Source organism: Notamacropus eugenii, chromosome 5 (genome assembly GCF_028372415.1).
Source record: "Notamacropus eugenii isolate mMacEug1 chromosome 5, mMacEug1.pri_v2, whole genome shotgun sequence".
NCBI classification, from domain to species: Eukaryota; Metazoa; Chordata; class Mammalia; order Diprotodontia; family Macropodidae; genus Notamacropus; species Notamacropus eugenii.
The window spans coordinates 28,570,761-28,588,876 of NC_092876.1; the positions used below are offsets into that span (position 1 = coordinate 28,570,761).

General features: G+C 41.6%; 1 protein-coding gene across 2 annotated transcripts; it reads left to right on the plus strand.

Moving 5' to 3' along the window:
* The first annotated feature begins 521 nt into the window (after positions 1-521).
* Positions 522-16,180, plus strand: LOC140508546 (insulin growth factor-like family member 3). 2 transcript variants are annotated; one of them, XM_072616488.1, is made up of 4 exons: positions 522-997; positions 13,494-13,672; positions 15,277-15,330; positions 15,495-16,180. In XM_072616488.1, the coding sequence occupies exons 2-4, from the start codon at positions 13,648-13,650 to the stop codon at positions 15,728-15,730; spliced, it is 315 nt and encodes a 104-aa protein (XP_072472589.1). In that variant the 5' UTR covers positions 522-997; positions 13,494-13,647; the 3' UTR covers positions 15,731-16,180. The 2 variants fall into 2 exon arrangements, with proteins under 2 accessions (XP_072472589.1, XP_072472590.1); XM_072616489.1 differs by lacking the exon at positions 522-997 and having other exon boundaries at positions 13,397-13,672.
* Positions 16,181-18,116: the final 1,936 nt, after the last annotated feature.

The following is an 18,116-nucleotide window of genomic DNA, read 5'->3' on the forward strand; positions in this document are numbered from 1 at the left end:
TTTCACTACTTGGCCTCACATCCTAAAACTGTTTACCTCTCTTCCTGTTTCTAAAATGGATAATCATCAGCTCAGCCTAAAGTGACAGAGTCTTTGTAGCAGCCTAGTTTGTCTAAATAGATATTTTGTATCCTAATAAGACTCAAGATGGATGAGTGAATCTCCCTCCTCCCATCCCATCCTCCCCATCCCATTCAGCCTTAGAATCTCTGGGAACTAGAAAGCCTGACATCTCTCTAATGTACGTAACAAGACTACTATATGTATTATGGACACAAGGGGGCTTCCCCTCCCACATGTAAGGAAAGTCCAGGAAGGTTTCCATTGTTGGCTTGTAGAGTCCTGATGTCTTCTCATAATAGCTGGCTTTTATGTCATTGTAAAAAGTTTACAAAGCATCTTACATATGGTATCTCATGTAACTCTCATTTTTACAAGGCTCTTTGCAGGGGCAAAAGGAAGTCACTCAGGTGTAGACCTCATATGTCCTTGTTCATCTTTCATTTTTGGAGGATCAGTGTCGTCATTGGGTGATGTCTTGCCTTGCACTTGAATTGGATTTAAGTGAGACAGAGCTGGGCAAAGTCACCAGCCTCACTGTCTCTTCTGGAGTCATCAAAGTCCAGTGGCAGGACAAAAGTCAAGATGACTGGTGATGGCTGGGGTTGCCGTAGATGACCTTGGCATTTTCAATGTCTGACCAAGCTCTTACTGCTCCACAGTTCCTACCTTAGCCTACCTCATGGCTATTGGAACAAATTGCTCTCCTCTGTCCATTTCACTCAGGAAAGTCTTCACATGCTTGGGGAAAACATCCTCCTAATTTACCAATGGATTTGAGACCTATCAGTTACACTCAATCTGGGATAGTTGGAGTGCCAAGAGAGTTTACCAGGCTGGAGATGCTGCACAAGGTACAGCTTCCTGGAGCCACAAGGGAGAGTTGACTGCCAGATGAGCAGCCCTGAAAGAGACTCACTACGTCTTCCCACAAGAGGTACTAGTACTCTGAACACCCCATACACCTCACACTTGATATAGAACCTTATCAAAGTCCCTCTCTCTCGTAAAAAAATGCCTTCTTTGTTTATTAGATTAGGGATCATTTCATTTTTTCTCATCTGGTTCCTGGTCTCTCTTGGTTCATGACTTGCTTATCTCCTGAGGTGTGGAAGGGAACCAGTAGCAGGCATTAGCCCAGCTCCATGACATTTAGCTTAGGGGGATATAACTTTCTCAGTAGCTTTTTCCATTCTCTGCCTCAGGCTTGGTTCTGGAAGAAAAACAAATGTGTACATCCCTGGAAAGTATACTTCCGAGTGTTGACCTGAAAACTTGGTTCGAGAGAAAAGGCAACAGGCTAAATGCATACATTTTATGATTTAATTAATTAATCAATTTCCCATAAAGATAACAGTTACATAGCGCTGTGGAGCCAGGATCAGAACTGGCTGACTTAGTACAGAAATTGACTGTCTTAAGTACATTTTGCCATAAGGAAGGAGCTCTCTTGATAAACACATTGTAAACAAAGTGGCGTCAGTTGGGTTTTACGATCCCAAGCTATGGCCATCTTCTTTCCATAGCATGCCTCTGTGATTTAAGATAAGGAAAAAGTCCCATCACCCAGATGACAGACATCCTGTCCTAAACAGGCTTTTGAAGTTGTTTATCTTAACAGAGTTTGACAAAGCTGAAGTCACACCCCAAGGTATTTGTGTTTTTCTCTTAACACTAGGATGCTAGAAGAAGGGTCTGATAAGGAAGTCCCATTTGCCCATCAAAAGGCATCCTCTAAACAAAGGAGACTATTAGGTCCAGGCTCTTCTTAATTCAAACTTTGGCCCTTATTAAAGTCTAAAATTATATTAAATATTATCACAAGATAAGCAAACTTATCCGCAGTATTCAAAATTTCTCCATTTGCTGTAACCGATGGTTCTATATATGGATGGTAGGATGGTAGGTGACTGAACACCTGTGTTTTCTTGATTTAATTGTTAGACCAAAATTAGCACAAGCAACAGAGAATCAATCCATACTTTGTTGCATCTCAGCTTCAAAGAATGCATTGAGTGAACAGTTCTGGAGGTATCAAATTGGGCTTTTATTCAAAACCATCTAGTTTTTCAGCCTCTATCACTGGACTACCATTGGATATGAGACAAGGGTTAGCAACTAATTTCTTTTTTATAGAAGGAAACAGACAAGTCAAGTCAATAAACATTTATTGATTTTCTACCAAGTGCCAGGCATTCTGCCAAGCCTTTGAGATGCAAAGAAAGGGAAAAAACAGTCCCTGTCCTGAAAGAGTTCATGGCCTAATGGAGGAGACCACTATGTTGCAAACAACTAAATACAAAAACACAAAATAGATGTGAGACAATCAACAGAGGTAAGGCACTAATATAAAGGAAGATAGGGAAAGGTTTCCGAGAGAAGGTAGGATTTTAGATAGAACTTGAAGGAAGCCAGGGAAGAGGCATAGGGGACAGCCAGAGAAAATGCAGGTGGAGCAGAGGAGTAGCATAGGCATAGCCAGTTTCTTTTTTCTCTAGGCTTTTTAAAAACTAGTTTTGATTGCACCCAGGCAGATCAGCTCATAGCCGGCTGCATTCCACAGTGGTTCAATTAGTTCTTAAGAAGATCTGGGGTTCTGGGTGAACCACAAATTGATTATGAGTTAGCAATATGATGTAGCAAATACACATATACACATATATACACATATATGCGTACATTCATGTATACACATATATGTGTGAATATAAATATATGTGTATGTAATACAATCCTGAGCTGCATTAAGAGGAATATAATTTATAGGAGTGGGGAAATGACCATCCCACTGTATTCTGCTATCCTAAGACCACATGGCATCAAGACAGAGACCAACCCCAAGGCTGACTCTGCTTCTCACCCTCTTGACCCTGTCAGCTAGCCCCTTCACCCCCCACGTTCTTCAGGAATAATTCCTGACACTCCCTGGAGATCCTAGTGGCATCCCAAGATGTCAGTAGGTGGTGGAATTTTGGGCAAGTGTCAGCATTTCCATGGGGATTCTGGGGAAAATTTCCCCTCATGGAATGGGCAAGTGAGAACAATTTGTTCCAATGACCATGAAGGCAGCTGAAGCAAGAACTGTGGGGTACTTAGAGCTCAGTTAGACACTGAAGATCCCAAAGTCACCCACTGTGTCTGAAGCCATGGCCAGTCATTTTGACTCCATCCTCCCACTGGACTGGGATGACTCAGGAAGAGTGAAGTCAATGATGGCTTGCTTTCCGGATATCATGATTTTCTGTTTGCAGATGATGTTACTCAATGCATCTTCTGAAGCTGAGATGCAACAAAGTATGGATTGATTCTCTGTTGCTTGTGCTAATTGTGGCTAACAATCAACGTCAAGAAAACACAAGTGTTTGTTCCATCACCCACCACCACACCATCCGCATATGGGACCATCAGTTACAGCAAATGGAGAAGTTTTGAATACTGTCGATAAGTTCACTTATCTTGGCAGTATACTTTCCAAGGATATATACATTTGTTTTTCTTCATAAGATCTTTTTCTAATAACATATATAGTTTTCAACATTCACTTTGATAAGATTTTGAGGTATTTTTTTCCTCCCTCTCTTCCCTTCCCCTCCCCAAGATGGCAGGTAATCTGACATAGGCTAGACATGTACAATCATATTAAACATATTCCACATTAGTCATGTTGTGAAAGGAGAATCAAAACAAAAGGGAAAAACCAAAAGAAAGAAAAAAGTAGAAAATAGTTTGCTTTGATCTGCATAGTTCTTTCTCAGGATATAGATAGCATCTTCCATCTTGAGTCTTTTAGACTCAATATCATTGTATTGCTGAGAAGAGCTAAGTCCATCAGGGTTGGTCACTGCATGGTGTTGCTGTTACTGCAAACAACATTCCCCTGGTTCTGCTTACTTCACTCAGCATCAGTTCATATAAGTCTTTCCAGATTTTTCTGAAATCTACCTGCTCATCATTTCATATACCACAATAGAATTCCATTACACTCATATACCACAATTTGTACAGCCATTCCCCAAAGGATGAGCATCCCCTCAATTTCCAATTCCTTCCAACCACAAAAAAAGCTGCTATAAATGTTTTTGTACATGTGGTGCTTTGCAGGGATGTACACATGGATAATGAGGTTGATGCATTGCCAGAGTTAGCTCTGTTTTGGAGAGGCTCTGAAAGAAAATATGAGAGAGAAGAGATATTTGACTGACTACCAAACTATACAGAACCTTGAGCTGACCTCAGTGTTGTATGTCCGTGAAGCCTGGATAGTATACCAATGCCATGCCAAAAAACTGAATCATTTCTATTTGAATTGTCTTAGGAAGATTCTGATGATCACCTCGCAGGATAAGATATCAGACCCTGAGGTCCTTTCTTTCTTTTTTTTTTTTGGTATTTTTATTAGAATATTTAGTATTTTTATAAAGAGTATTTTATTAATTTATTTTTTACCTAAGTTCTAAAACTATACACAAAAAGAAAAGAAAAAGAAACATATTATAAACAAATACTAAGACAAATAGAGAATAAGAAAAGAAAAAATACATTGTCATGTGCGCAGTAGAGCATGAGAGGATTCAAATTGTAGAAAAGTAAATTTCCATTTCAAGAAAGCCTATATGATAAATACGACACACTGTGTTCTGAGCTGTCCATCTTTTCTTTGCTTTCTTGTAAGTTTTCTTTTGTTCCCTGCTGTGCACTTTAAACTTTGTTCATTTTCCCCCTCTCTCCCTGCTCCCCCCTCCAATAAAGCTATAGTTAAACTCGGATATATTTGTGTGTATGTATGTGTACACACATACATGTATGTATGCATGTACATATTTTATATATACTCATATACATACACACATATATACATACATATATGCATATATCTACTTACACATATACACATATACTTAGATATCTATATTCATACTCCTATATAGATATGTACATTTGTGAAATTATGATTTTTATATTAACCTATGTGATATGTGTAATGAACATGCTAATAATTTAGAATTCTCAAGCATTCACAATTCTCTCAGAATTCTCAAATTATCAGTTTTCCAGATTGTGAGTCAGAATACCCAATGGGGCTTAAAAGTAAGATTGATCGAACTTTGACAAGTCCCACAATCACTGACCTCCTTGTGCCTGCATATCTGAAGTGAAGTGAATCAAAGACTATAGAACCTGTCCCTGTCACAGAACTCTGGTCCTGTGACCACCAACTACTGGTTGGTTGTAACTATATGTAACAATAACTACTGTTATTGGTTGTAATTCACCTCCCCTCCCTCTCTTCCCACTTGTTATTTGTGTATATAATACATGTCTTCGCTTCAGCAAGGTGGAATTCTGATCAGGAGAATTCCAGATCTGCAAATCTGTTCCTCATATTGAAACTAATTAATTAAATGACCACCTGATTACTGGCACTTTGTCCTTCTCCTGCTGTTTCATTCTCAGATTAGAGACTGGCTCAGTAAAATCCTCTTAACACATTCAGATGCATCTACCTAATACCTAATATATTTGTCCTCTGTTTCTCTGAGGGTAGATGATGTCTTCCTTCATAGAACCATGTTTTTCCCTATTTTTCTAAGTCCACCAACTTATCATTTCCTATGCCACAGCAATATTCCAGCCATCTACTATCTATTTATTTTAAATAGTGTACAACTATTGTCTATTTATTTTAAATAGTGTACAGCAAAATGAAACAAAACTAAGTAGTGTACAACTAAACCAAAATTCTAAATAGTCTACAACTAAACTAACAATATCGATTAATATGGCCTACATATAGTGGTTTCCCATTTTTCTCTTCTGATTAAATCTATTTTAGCTTTAACTTTTTAACTTTGATGGTTACCACCTCTGCTTTTTATCCTGAATAGTTTTTACTCCTGATCTTTATTTTATGTTTGAATATATCTCCTATTTCCTATCCCTCCTGAGTCCTCTACTTTACTTCTACCCATTGCCATGCTCTCTTTACTTAATCTACCTCTCCACCAAGGATAACCTCTCTTATCCTCTCCTCATACCCTAAAATCCCTCCTTCATCCTCTCCCTATCCCCTGAGCCTTTTATTTCTTTCTGAATTTGGAAGACTTTTGTGCCCATTTAGATATATATCTATTGTTCCCTCTTTAACCCATTCTCGATGAGAGTAGGGTTCCAGAACTACCAGCCTCCTCTCCCATTTAAATCCTCTGTATCAGTGCTTCCATTTGTTTTTTAGTATCACATCATATTCAATTCTATCTTAATCTTACTTTCAAATTACATAATTACTAACAACAATCTTAGACATACAGTTTACATTTCCTCCTACAAAAAGTAAACAGTCTTGCTTACTGACTTCTTGGTAATTAGTCTTTTGATGTTTACCTTATATTTCTCTTGGATCTTCTATGCCAAATTTTCTACGGATTTCAGATCTTTTTGCAACAAAATCCTGAAAGTCTGGCAATTCATTGAATGTCCTTTGTTTTCATTTAGGATTATGCTTAACTTTGTTGGATATGATACTTTTGGCCACAACCCTAATTCTTTTGCTCTTCAACATACAGTGTTACAAGACCTGAAGTCGTTTAGTATAGCCACTGCTAGGTCTTGTGAGATTCTAACTGTAGCTCTACCATATTTCAATTGTTTTTTGTTGTTGTTGCTCCTAACAATTTCTTCTTGAGTTGGGATTTTCAGAATCTAGCTATGGTATTACTGAAGGTCTTCCTCAAAGGATCTCTTTCAGGTAGCAATTGGTGAATTTTTTCTATTTCTCTTTCCCCTCTTGTTTTAACACTTCAGGACAATTTTCTTTCATTATTTCTTGTATTATTGCGTCAAGATTCTCTTTTTGATTGCAGCTTTCAGATAGTCCAATTATTCTTATATTTGTATTTCCTCTTCTTGATCTGTTCTCCAGATAAGTTGTTTTTCTTATGACATTTCACTTTCTCTTCTATTTTTTCATTCTTTATATTTTGTTTTGTTATTTCTTGGTCTCTTATAACTTCATTGACTTCCTCTTACTCACTTCTGATTTTCAACAAGTCATTTTTATACCTTTAGATTATGGATCTACATTTTAAGCTGGTTGACTTTCTTTTCATAATCTTCTTGTTTTTCTTGGATTGTTCTTATTTTTCCTTTAAATTTTTCCTCTATCTCTCTCATTTGATTTTTAAAGTCTTTTTAAAGTTCTTCTATTAATTCTTTTGGGGCAGGTGGCCATTTGCCATTACTCTTTGGGGTAGGAGAGGATTTTTTTTTGCTTTACTATCCTCCTCTGAACACAAACCCCTACTCTTCTCTATTCCCATAGTAATTTTCTATGTTTGAGTTCTTTCTCCTTTGCCTGTGCTTTTTTTTCTTATTTGTAGGAATTTGTTATTGTAATCACCTCTGGTCCTGGAGTATGGGGGATGTTGTCTCTGACCTCAGATCCCTCTTCAGTTTCCCCCTCTAACCTGGGACAGAAATCAAGAACTCCACCCTCCTGTCAGTGCCCACAGCCAGGGAGTCCCCACCCCACTGCTTCTGCACTCACTGGGTGTGTGCTGGTTCCTTCTCACCCAGGGCGGTGTTCTGGCAGCACAGCTGGGTCTGATGTCTCCTGTCAGCAGAGGCTCCCTTGGTCTTTCCACACTCTGACGTCCAAGTCCCAGAGGGACCTTCTCCTGTGTCTGGGGCTGAGATTATCTCCCAACCCAGCTAACCTCAGGACTCCCTGCTTGCTGTTTCAGCAAAACTAGACTCCTGGTTACTCTTCACAGGGAGTAACCTTGGTCCTGGGATTTTTCTTCCAATTGTCAGAGGAAGACCATGGTTCTGTCCCAAATCTTGTTTGTTTTTAACTGCTGTGTGTTTGCTCTGAGGTGTTGTTTTGTCTTGTTTGTGGGGGAAATCTGGAGAGCTTAAAATTTTCTGACCTACTCCACCATCTTCCCAGAATCCTCTCCTGGTCCTTTCTCAAACTAAACTGCCAAGCATTCAAACTCTACTGCAGAGAGCACAACTCTGATGGGCTGGCCATGCTGTTTGAAGGCTAAACATATGCTTGCCAAAAAGACTATTTTATGGAGAACTCACACAGGACAAGTGTTCACATGGTGGTCAAAAGAAGTGATACAGGGACATCTCAAGGTCTCTCTTAAGAACCTTGGGATTCTGTGACAGGGGAGATATTAGCACAGGACCACCCAGCATAGTATGCTGGTATCAGAGAAGGTGCAGTGCTCTATGAGTAAAATAGAATGGAAGTAGATCAAAAGAAGCTTGAGATACACAAATTTAGAGAATCCACCCCAAATGTTCACATGGACTATTTGGCCCTGAGCTATGGTAGAGCATTCTAAGCTCATATGGGTCTGATCAGTCACAGTCCTTCACAGTGTAAGTTGATTCTAACATAGTGATATCATTCTGGTCCTCTTCAAGAAGGAAGGATACTTAAAAGAGTCCCAAAGGACTCATGAGACAAAATGCCATCCACATCCAGAGAAAGAACTGTGGAATTGGAATGCAGAATGAAGCAGACTCTTTTCTCTTGTGTTATGTTTTGTTTTGTTTTCTCATGGTTTCTCCCATTTGTTTTAATTCTTCTATGTAGCATGACTAATATGAAAATGTGTTTAATAAGAATGTATGTGTAGAGCCCATATAAGATGGCATGCCATCTAGGGAGGGACAGGGGAGGAAGGGGGAGAAAATTTAAGACTTATAGGAGTGATGGCTGAAAACTGAAAACAAATAAATCAATCAAATTTTTTTAAAAATTCAAAATTTTTACTTATATTTTTAAAAGAAGGAAGGACGACAACCAACTAACAAGGGACCAATGAACATGAATCTTTTTGCTGAACAGTACAGCAAGAATAGGGGTGATAGAGAGGATAATAATGTATTGGGCCTGGAGTCCAAAAGACCTAAGTCCAAATCCTGCCTCAAATATTTTCTAGGCATATGACCCAGGGCAAGTCATTTAACCTCTATCTGCCACAGTTTCCTCAACTGTAAAATGGGGATAATAACAGCGCCTACCTCTGGATTGTTATGAGGTTCATATGAGACCATATCTGTCAAGTGCTTAGCATATTATCTGGCACACAGTAGGCCCCATTCTCCCCCAAAAGGAAACTGAGAGAAAAGGAGCAACTGAGCCAGAAGCTGATAACAGTCTTCCTCTTCTCCTTTTGGCATCTCTGCCCGCCTTCGATGGTGCTGGGAGTTCCAAGCTGATGCATAGTTACTTGGTGAGGATAACATTCCAGGTGGTAATGAGCTAACAAGTACCCAACAGCCTCTTAGCTGCAGGCTAAAAGGGAAAAGAATACACACACACAGATACCACACAGAGACGCACACACACAGAGATACATGCAGACACATGCAGACACACACACATATACATAGAGCAGGGGATAGACCTTGAAGTTAGGAAAACGTGGATTCAATGCCTCCCTCTGGCTCATAATGACTTTGTCACTTTAAATAAATGCCTGCACTTCTTAGGAAGCCTTAGGAAATGTTCTAAGAACTACCTAAAGGTGAGATCTCAAGTCTGCCTTTAGTAAAGGGAATGCTCATACTTTCCTCTGTGTGTGTGTGTGTGTATGTGTGTGTGTGTGTGTCTATTATATACATATTTACATACACACACTATCTGTTTATCCCTCTCTATATATGTATACACACACAAGGAAAAGGAAGGAAAAAACAAAGAAAGGGAAAGAAGGAAGGGAAGGAGGGAGGACTAGGATCAGTGAGTATAAGTTGGTAAGGTCCATTTCTACTCATTATGAGGGAAAACTCCCCTGTGATTACAGCATTCTGAGATACATCTTTTAGAGTACACTCATTCCTTTTCACTTGAAAAATGTGAGTGTTGAGAAATGGAGACTCCAGCTCACAAGTCTGATGTAAGGAAAACAGTGAATCTCCGAGTACTACAAGCAGGAATGAGCATCATTAGTAGGAATTATCATGGTAGTAGCCTACAGAAGGTGCTCTGCCTGAGGGGATCCCTGGACTTAAATGAACACGCCCTGGATCTACCATCAACTCTTCCAGTCCCAAGGATCCCCAAGCAATGGTTTTATCCTCTCTTCCAGCTCACTTCTCCATCTCCTATCTTCCTGTTTCTACTAATAGCCTCCTAAGCCTCTCATTACCCAGGCTTGAAGGTGAAGTGTTACTTGACTCACTTTCCATGTAGGAATAACTTTCCCAAGGTCACAGAGGGAGTTGGAAAGACCTAGGAAAGACCTAGTACTTCAACCTCCTAACCCCCAGTACAGGACATCTTCCACTTCACCAGGCAACCAAGAAACTGTCTTGAGCCCCCTGTTCCATGGTGGAGCCAGATCGAGGTGGTGGCATCTCCCACTGTCAATACCTCAGGTCCAGATTTTCCACAAGCTGTGTTTTGTTTAAAGTGCCAAGTAAGAGAAAGTTGGGGTAGAATTATATGGACTTATCTGAAGGGAACAGAAGCAAGTGAGCAATTTATCCAGGGATGACAACATGATCAAGAAAGATAATTTTGAAAGACTTCAAAACTCTGGCCAATGAAGTGACTCACCAAGATTCCAGAGGCCTGGGGAGGAAGCATCATCTACCTTCTGACAAAGAAGGGAGAGTCTCAAGAGACAGATTGAGGCAGACCTATTTGGATGCTGTCAATGTGAGGATGGTTGCTATGGCTTTTTAAACTGAAAAGTAGGAATTGTGGGGATTAAAATTGTCCAACCTACAATAAAAGAGATTGAGGCACAGCTCTGAACCCATTGACTTGAGTCTATGGTCCCCTCTAATGAAGGGAACCTTAGATCTTCCTCACAATCTGAGATGCCCCTTTTTCCAGGGCTTTATTTTTAGAAGGTTTACTGCCCTATTTGATAACTGAGCATTCTAAAGAGGTGATACAAAGTACAGAATCCCATTGGTTGATAGATCTTACTTCACAGGTCAAAAAAATGATGCATCCCACAAAAGAGGGTCAGAGTAGAAGAAAAAGAAAAAACGAACATTAGAGGACAGAAAGGAGACGTACACTACCAGGATAGTTTTGAAATGAACATGCCGAATCATTCATTCATTCATTCATTCATTCATTTATTTATTATGTATAGTTTTATATCTATATAATTTTTACTGCATATTTTTATTTTATTATCTATTTTATATTTTTATTATATAATTTATTTTATTGTTATTTTATTATACACAATATAATTTATTATTTTATGTAACTTTATTATAAATATTTTATTAGATATAATTTGTTTTATTATATTTTCTATTTCTTCTATTATATATTTTATTTTTATATACAAATAAATAGGATATATTATATATAATGCTTTTATATTTTATGTATTTTGTTATATATAATGTAACTTAGAGGAGAGTGCACAGAATGCCTGCCCTGGAGTCAGGAAGACCTGGATTTAAATCCAGCCTTACACACTTCCTAGTTGTGTGACCCTGGGCAAGCCACTTCACCCTGTTTGCCTCAGTTTCCTGTTAAATGTCAGAGAAGGAAATGGCAAACCTCTCCAGTATCTTTGCCAAGAAAACCCCAAAAGGGGTCAAGAAGAGTCAACAATTAAAACAGCTGAATCAGATATTAAATTTTACCAAAATGTACTTACCTGGGCCTGTGCCTCAAGATATGCAGAATGTTAGCACTGCAAGAGGCTTTAGAACACAAAATGTGCGAGCTGGGAGGGCCCTTAGAACAGGGAATGTTAAAGCTAGGAGGACCCTGAGACCAAATCATTTTATTCTCAAAAATCTTCAGAGGTTCCATATTGCTTCTAGAGTGAATACAAATTCTTTATTCTGCCATTTTGGGACCGTCCCATACTGGCTCAGTCTTCATTCCTAGACTTATTTCCAATGACTGTCCCATGTGTCCTCTGAGTTCCAGCCACATGGGTTGACCAGCCTCCATCAAGGGCATTTCCCAGAACTGGTTGGGCATGAGTGCCCTCCTCCTTGTCTTCTTGCTCTATCCGGAGCATTTCTCCTCTGTGACATTGTTACTGGCCTCTACTCTGTGGGTGGCCTGAGCTGAACAGAGCAGGCCAGAGACAGGAGAGTTAGAAATCAAGTAGAAGTTGAATTTCAAAGTGAGGGAAAAGCTAGCAAGCGAGGAGTGAGATTAGACACATGTGCTGGCGTCCATTCCTAGTGGGAAGATCTCAATGTGCCAATGGTGGGGCAATGGGCTTCAATGCTGACAATGAGGGGAAACAGCAAGGGTGAGGCAGGTTTGATTTGTAGCAGGGCTTGAGCACCAGGACCCAGGTGATTAACTGTCAGAGCTTGTATGAGAACACCCTATGCTGCTCAAAGCAATAGAATAATGACGTGACTTTGCCAGAGGGTGAGCACAAAGGATCCTTGCTTTGCCAAGCTCAGGGCACAGACTGCTTGCTGAGCCTTCACTCTGGAAAACAGGGTGTCTCCTAATTTCTTGACAATATCTTCCCTGATTCCCCCAGCATTCTCTTCTCTCTTTGGGTTTTCCCATAGTGCCTTGGGAACATCTTCCTTTCCCTTGGCCCTTCTATGCTCAGCCTTACGTGACATTGGTCTGTGCATGTGGTCAGTCCATCTCCCTCCACCCCCAGCAGGACAGAGGCTCCCTGCTGACTGACTTGGGGGTACATGTTTGCCTTCACATCCCTGGTCACTAAGACAGTGTCTTGCACATAGTAGGCACTTAATCAGTGTTGAATTAGAGACTACTTAGCCCCAACTTCCCAATTTTACATCTGGTTAAAATGAATCCCCAAGAAAGGAAGTGGCTCAAACGTGAAGCTGCCAACCAAGTGGGCTCCCTCCCCAGGATGGCCTGTGGGACCCCTCCCCAGGCTGGCCTCTGAGCTCCCTGATCCCATTGGCTTCTCTCATGGGGCTTGCCAGCTAGCTCTGATTCTACTTCTGGGCTAGGACCCATTGTCCTAAGACACTATCTCCCAAACTGGTATCTATCCTCAGTTTCCCCTTCAGAACCAGGTCCTCATATTCTTCTTCCAGTGACTGACCCTGTCATCCCTGAGCCCATGCCTTTGGTCTTCCTATCATCCTGAGCTGAGTTCAGCCTGGAATCACAGAATTTGGAAAGATTTTGGCTTAAGAGGTCTTGAAGGATTAGACTGGTCAAGAAGAAAGTGGAAGTAAGAAATTCAAGTAGGTCTTGCTGAGGGGTAGGAAGAGGGTCATGGCTCTTCTCCCTTTCTTGAGTCTTCTAGTCAGCTCAAGGAAGTGGGTGGGTAAGGGAAACCCGATATTAGCAAAGAATGAGTTTCCTCTCCTCCTCCCCATCCCTCCTCTTCTTTTCATCTTTCCTCCCTTCCTTTCCCCTCCTCTGCTCTCTACTTTCCCTTTTTTCCTAGCTTCTCCCCACCTACACTACTTGATTCCCACAGGACCTGATGAGTCTCTACTAGTGAGAGAAGGACTCCACCTACAGCAAACACTGATAAAAACCCAGGATCCCAGGGAGAAGAGCTTCTCTACTATCAAACTCTCAGGCAGTTGGCTCTGACACCAAGCCCTTCGGACCTTACTCAATCAGGACTCATGGCATCGGGAAACTACATCACAGGTAAGAGAGTTCATGGGGATCCTTCACCTTCACCTCCTGGACCCAATCTCATTATGCTCCCCAGTCCTCACCTTGATGCCAATTCCAGTGCTACTTCTACCCTTGCTACTTCCCAGCTGGCATCCCAATCTTATCATCCCCCTAACCTCAGCCCTGACCTATAACCTCTAACACTCATATCAATTCCAACCCTACCCCAAAGAGTATCTTGTTACCTTCCCAATTCAACCCAAACCTGGACCCTGACCTATATTACACCTGTTTGTTATCTGTGTGACCTCTCTGGGACTCAGTTCCTCACTTGTAAATATCTGAGAGTTGGACTAGATAACCCTTATATTGTTTTCTAACTGTGACCCTATGACAATTCCACAAATTTCATTCTAGTTCTTACCATCTTTCCATTCTGACTATAGCCTAATCCTCACTGATGCTTACTTCAAAAGGCTGACCTGGACCCTAAACTTATCTCTGGTCCTAATTCAAAACTTTCTACCAACCCTATATCTATTTAAGACTCTTATCTCACTCTGACCCCAGGGCTCCCCAAAAGCTTTCCCTAGCTCCTCATAGAATTCTTCTGAGAAAGCAATGAGGAAGGGACACCTTACACCTGCTTATTCTAGGGACCAAGGGTTCCACTCCCGCTCCTTCCACATTCATAGGCTCATAGATTCAGAGCTGGAAGAAACCTGGGTGGTCATCTGTTTCTAACTTACTCATTTGATGGATGAAATTGAGGACCAGGGCAGTTAAGTCATTTGTACAAAGTTAAAAAAAAGTCCTAAGAACTAGAATATGAACCTAGGTTCCCAAATTCCTGATCTGGAGCTCGCAGAGAAGCACCTGCATTTGTGAACCGGGTGAGCTATGAACCTGACCTGGATCCCAACCCCAAATCTTCTTAGTCCAAAACCCAACCTGACCGTAAAAAGCCAAGGCTGCCATTTACACCCAGCCCTGAGAGAATCAGGAACCCAGCACATAGCAGGTTCTCCAGCACTTAGGCCAGGCCAGTCCTAGATCGCAACCATTTCTAATTGCCAGACCCCAGGAGGCGGGAGAGCATAACAGAAAGTGCCCTGCAGTTGAAATCTTGGGGTTTTGATTGTGGTCCTTCCAGTTAACCAGCTATGTGTCCTCCAGGAAGTCCCTTCTCCGATCTCCATCATCCTCCAAAATGAAGGAATTGGACCCTTCCAGTTTGGATAGTTATGAGAAGACGTTAGTGCCACCAAGTGCAACCTTCCTTACTTTTGTCATTTTACAGCTGGGGTAACTGAGGTTCAGAGACAGGCAAAGACTTTCCTAGGGAAGAGTCAGCTTCCCAAACCTTTGGCTCCATTTCCCCAGTGTAGGGCTCTTTCTCCTAAACCCTACTATCCCCTCTCAGCCTCCTGATGTAACCAACCCTGATGGCCACAGGTCTCCACAATTGCCTACACCTTCTACCTCCTGACCTCAGACCTAACCCGAGGGAACCCTAACCCTCCAAAAGAAGCTAGAAGTGCAAAGTTCAGCCCCAATCCTATCTTCACCCTGGGGCCCAAACCAGCACCACCCAAAGGCCCAAGCTCACCTCACCTCTCTCTATTTCTCCTCAGCAATCGTTGTCTCCATCTCCATCATGATTATCCCATCCTCCTCAGGTGCTCCAGGTAAGGAAGGGGAGGCAAAGCAGGGAGGAAGGTTGTAGAGGAGAGGGCAAGAGCTATGGGGGAGGGGGGAGGGAAAGATGGGGGAGCAGCCATTGGGGAACTTCTGGGAGCCTTTCTTTCTGAGCCTGGGGAGCTAATGGTCTGTATCATTCACCTGAATGCAGTGACCCCAGACTCCCAGGTGATCATGTGCCAGCCCTGGCTGCTGTGTGGTATGGTGGCCTACAACCCCCAGGAGAATCAATGCTGTGAGGATGGCAGTGTCCAATCCTTGCCCCTGCACTGTGGTCCTACACTCAAGTTTGACCCCTGCTCTCAGCGTTGCTGCCCCAACTCTTTCAAGAAGGAGTTCATTGTGGTTAATAAGAGAAGTGACTGTAAAATGGTGAACTCCGACTAAGAGCTGACATCAGATAAGGATTATCTCTCATCCCTTGAGTCTTTTATCAAATAATGAGATTGTAATGGAATATTGTTGTGCTAGAACTGACAAATAGGATGATTTCAAAAAAAAAACCTGGAAAGACTTACATGAACTGATACAGAGTGAAGTGAACAGAATGAGGAAAACACTGTATACAGTAACAGCAACATTGGGCAATGAAGAATTGTGAATGATTAACTATTCTCAGCGATGCAATGACCCAAGACAATCCCAAAGGACTCATGATGAAGCAGACTACCCACCCCCAGAGAAAGAACGGATATTGATTAAATACAGACTGAAGCAGGCAACTTGTCGCTTTCTTCCTTTCGTTTTCCTTTTATTCAAGTCATCTAGTACAAAATGACTAATATGAAAATGTCTTCCATAACTACACACACATAACCTATATCTGATTGTGGACTATGTCAGGAAGGGGGAAGGGGAGGGAGAAAGAGAAAGAACCTGAAATTAAAAAATTTAAATAAAAAATGTTAAAAAATTAGGGTAGAAAAAGAAGGAAAAAAAGACTTCTCCTATCTCCAAAGGCAGTCCCCAGACCTCGAGATCAAAGGACTTGATGTTGACCCAAAGCCTGGGGTTTCTTCAGTGGATGGGGCTTGGGGGGTGAGGGGAGAGAGAGAGGAAGGAGAAGCCTTTTGGGCAGGGACTCTTGACTGCACCGTTCTTCTCCTCTATTGTGAATTTCCCTATAGGGAGTCATTTGTATGCCTTTGCTGGACATGGGTATAGAGACTTGAGGGGTGGGATAAGTGTGTCTTCCGGGATAATCACTTTCTGTCTCATTTCTATTTAGGTTGGGAAGGCCAGTATCAGTCACACACAATCCACTGGGTGCTGGGCTCCCTCTTCTTATTATATTAATAATAATATATAATAATTATAATATAATATAATTGACAATGTTATATTATATAATAATAATTATATCTCATTAATAGATAATAATAATCACCTTATGTAAAGCCATTTCACTCATTCCCTTTACACTTTCACTGGAGCCTGTTACAAATATTCTTATGGAGGAGATAGTACAGTGTTGCCCCCTTTTTGCAGATGGGGAAGCTGAGGTCCAGAAAGGGATCAGGACTTGCCCAAGGTCACACAGTGCGTCAAGACTGGGATTGCAACCCAAACCTCCCTATGTATAGGCTCCTCAGCGCACATGCAGATATAGAAACACAAGCACCCACATTCACCTGCAGATTTTTTTGGTTTCTCTATCTCTTTGGGCCCTGGTTCACAGCTTGGCAAATGCCAAGATCTGAGTTTGGGAGAGGGGTAGCAAATTGAATTGTGAAGATGGAGACCCTGCAGACAAAGAGACAGAGAGAAAGAGAGAGAGAGATGGAGAAAAAGAGAAGAAGAAGAAAAAGAGAGTAGAAATAAGGGAAGGAGAAGAGAGGAGAGAAGAGGAGAGGAGAAGAGAGCGGAGGGGAGGGGAAAAGAGGGGAGGAGAGCTCTTCTAGGGCAATCTCAAAGGCTTGGAAGAATGCCTGGCATACAGTAGGCACTCAATAAATGCTTATTGACTTATCTGTTTCCCTCTATAACAAAGAATCAGCAGCTTCTAGTCCTTGTCTCATGTCTGATGACAGCCCAGTAATAGACATTGGAGATAAGCAGATAATGAGCCAAGAGGAACTAGGAACCATATGACAAGCATCAAAATGATCCCCAGTCTAATAAACAAAGAATGTATCTTGTACAAGAGAAGCTTTGATGGGCTTCTATATGATGTGTAGGGTGATGGGGTGTTCAGAGCACAAGCACCTCTGATGTGGGACTTGCCAAACCCCTTTCAGAGCTATTCATCCACGTTTGGTGTGCACTTGGCACCCAACTCTCCCCGGTGGCTCCAGGAAGCTGTCCCTTGTGCAGCAGCTCCATCCTGGTAAACCCTCTTCTCACTCAGGCTAACCCAGGTTGAGGATAACTGGCAGGGCTCAGACCCATTGGTGAATTAGAAGGATGTCTTTCCCAAGCATGGGAAAACTTCCCCAGTGGAATGGGCAGGTGAGAACAATTTGTTCCAATGGCCACAAAGGGGGCTGAAGCTGGTGCTGTGGAGTAGTAAGACGTAAGATGTAAGCAGTAAGATTTATCAAGCGCATCGACGATGTCTGCAACCCCAGCCATCACCAGTCATCTTGACTTTTGTCCTGCCACTGGACTTTGATGACTCCAGTAGAGACAGTGAGGCTGGTGACTTTGCCCAGCTCTGTCTCACTTAAATCCAATTCAAGTGCAAGGCAAGACATCACCCAATGACGACACTGATCCTCCAAAAATGAAAGATGAACAAGGACATATGAGGTCTACACCTGGGTGACTTCCTTTT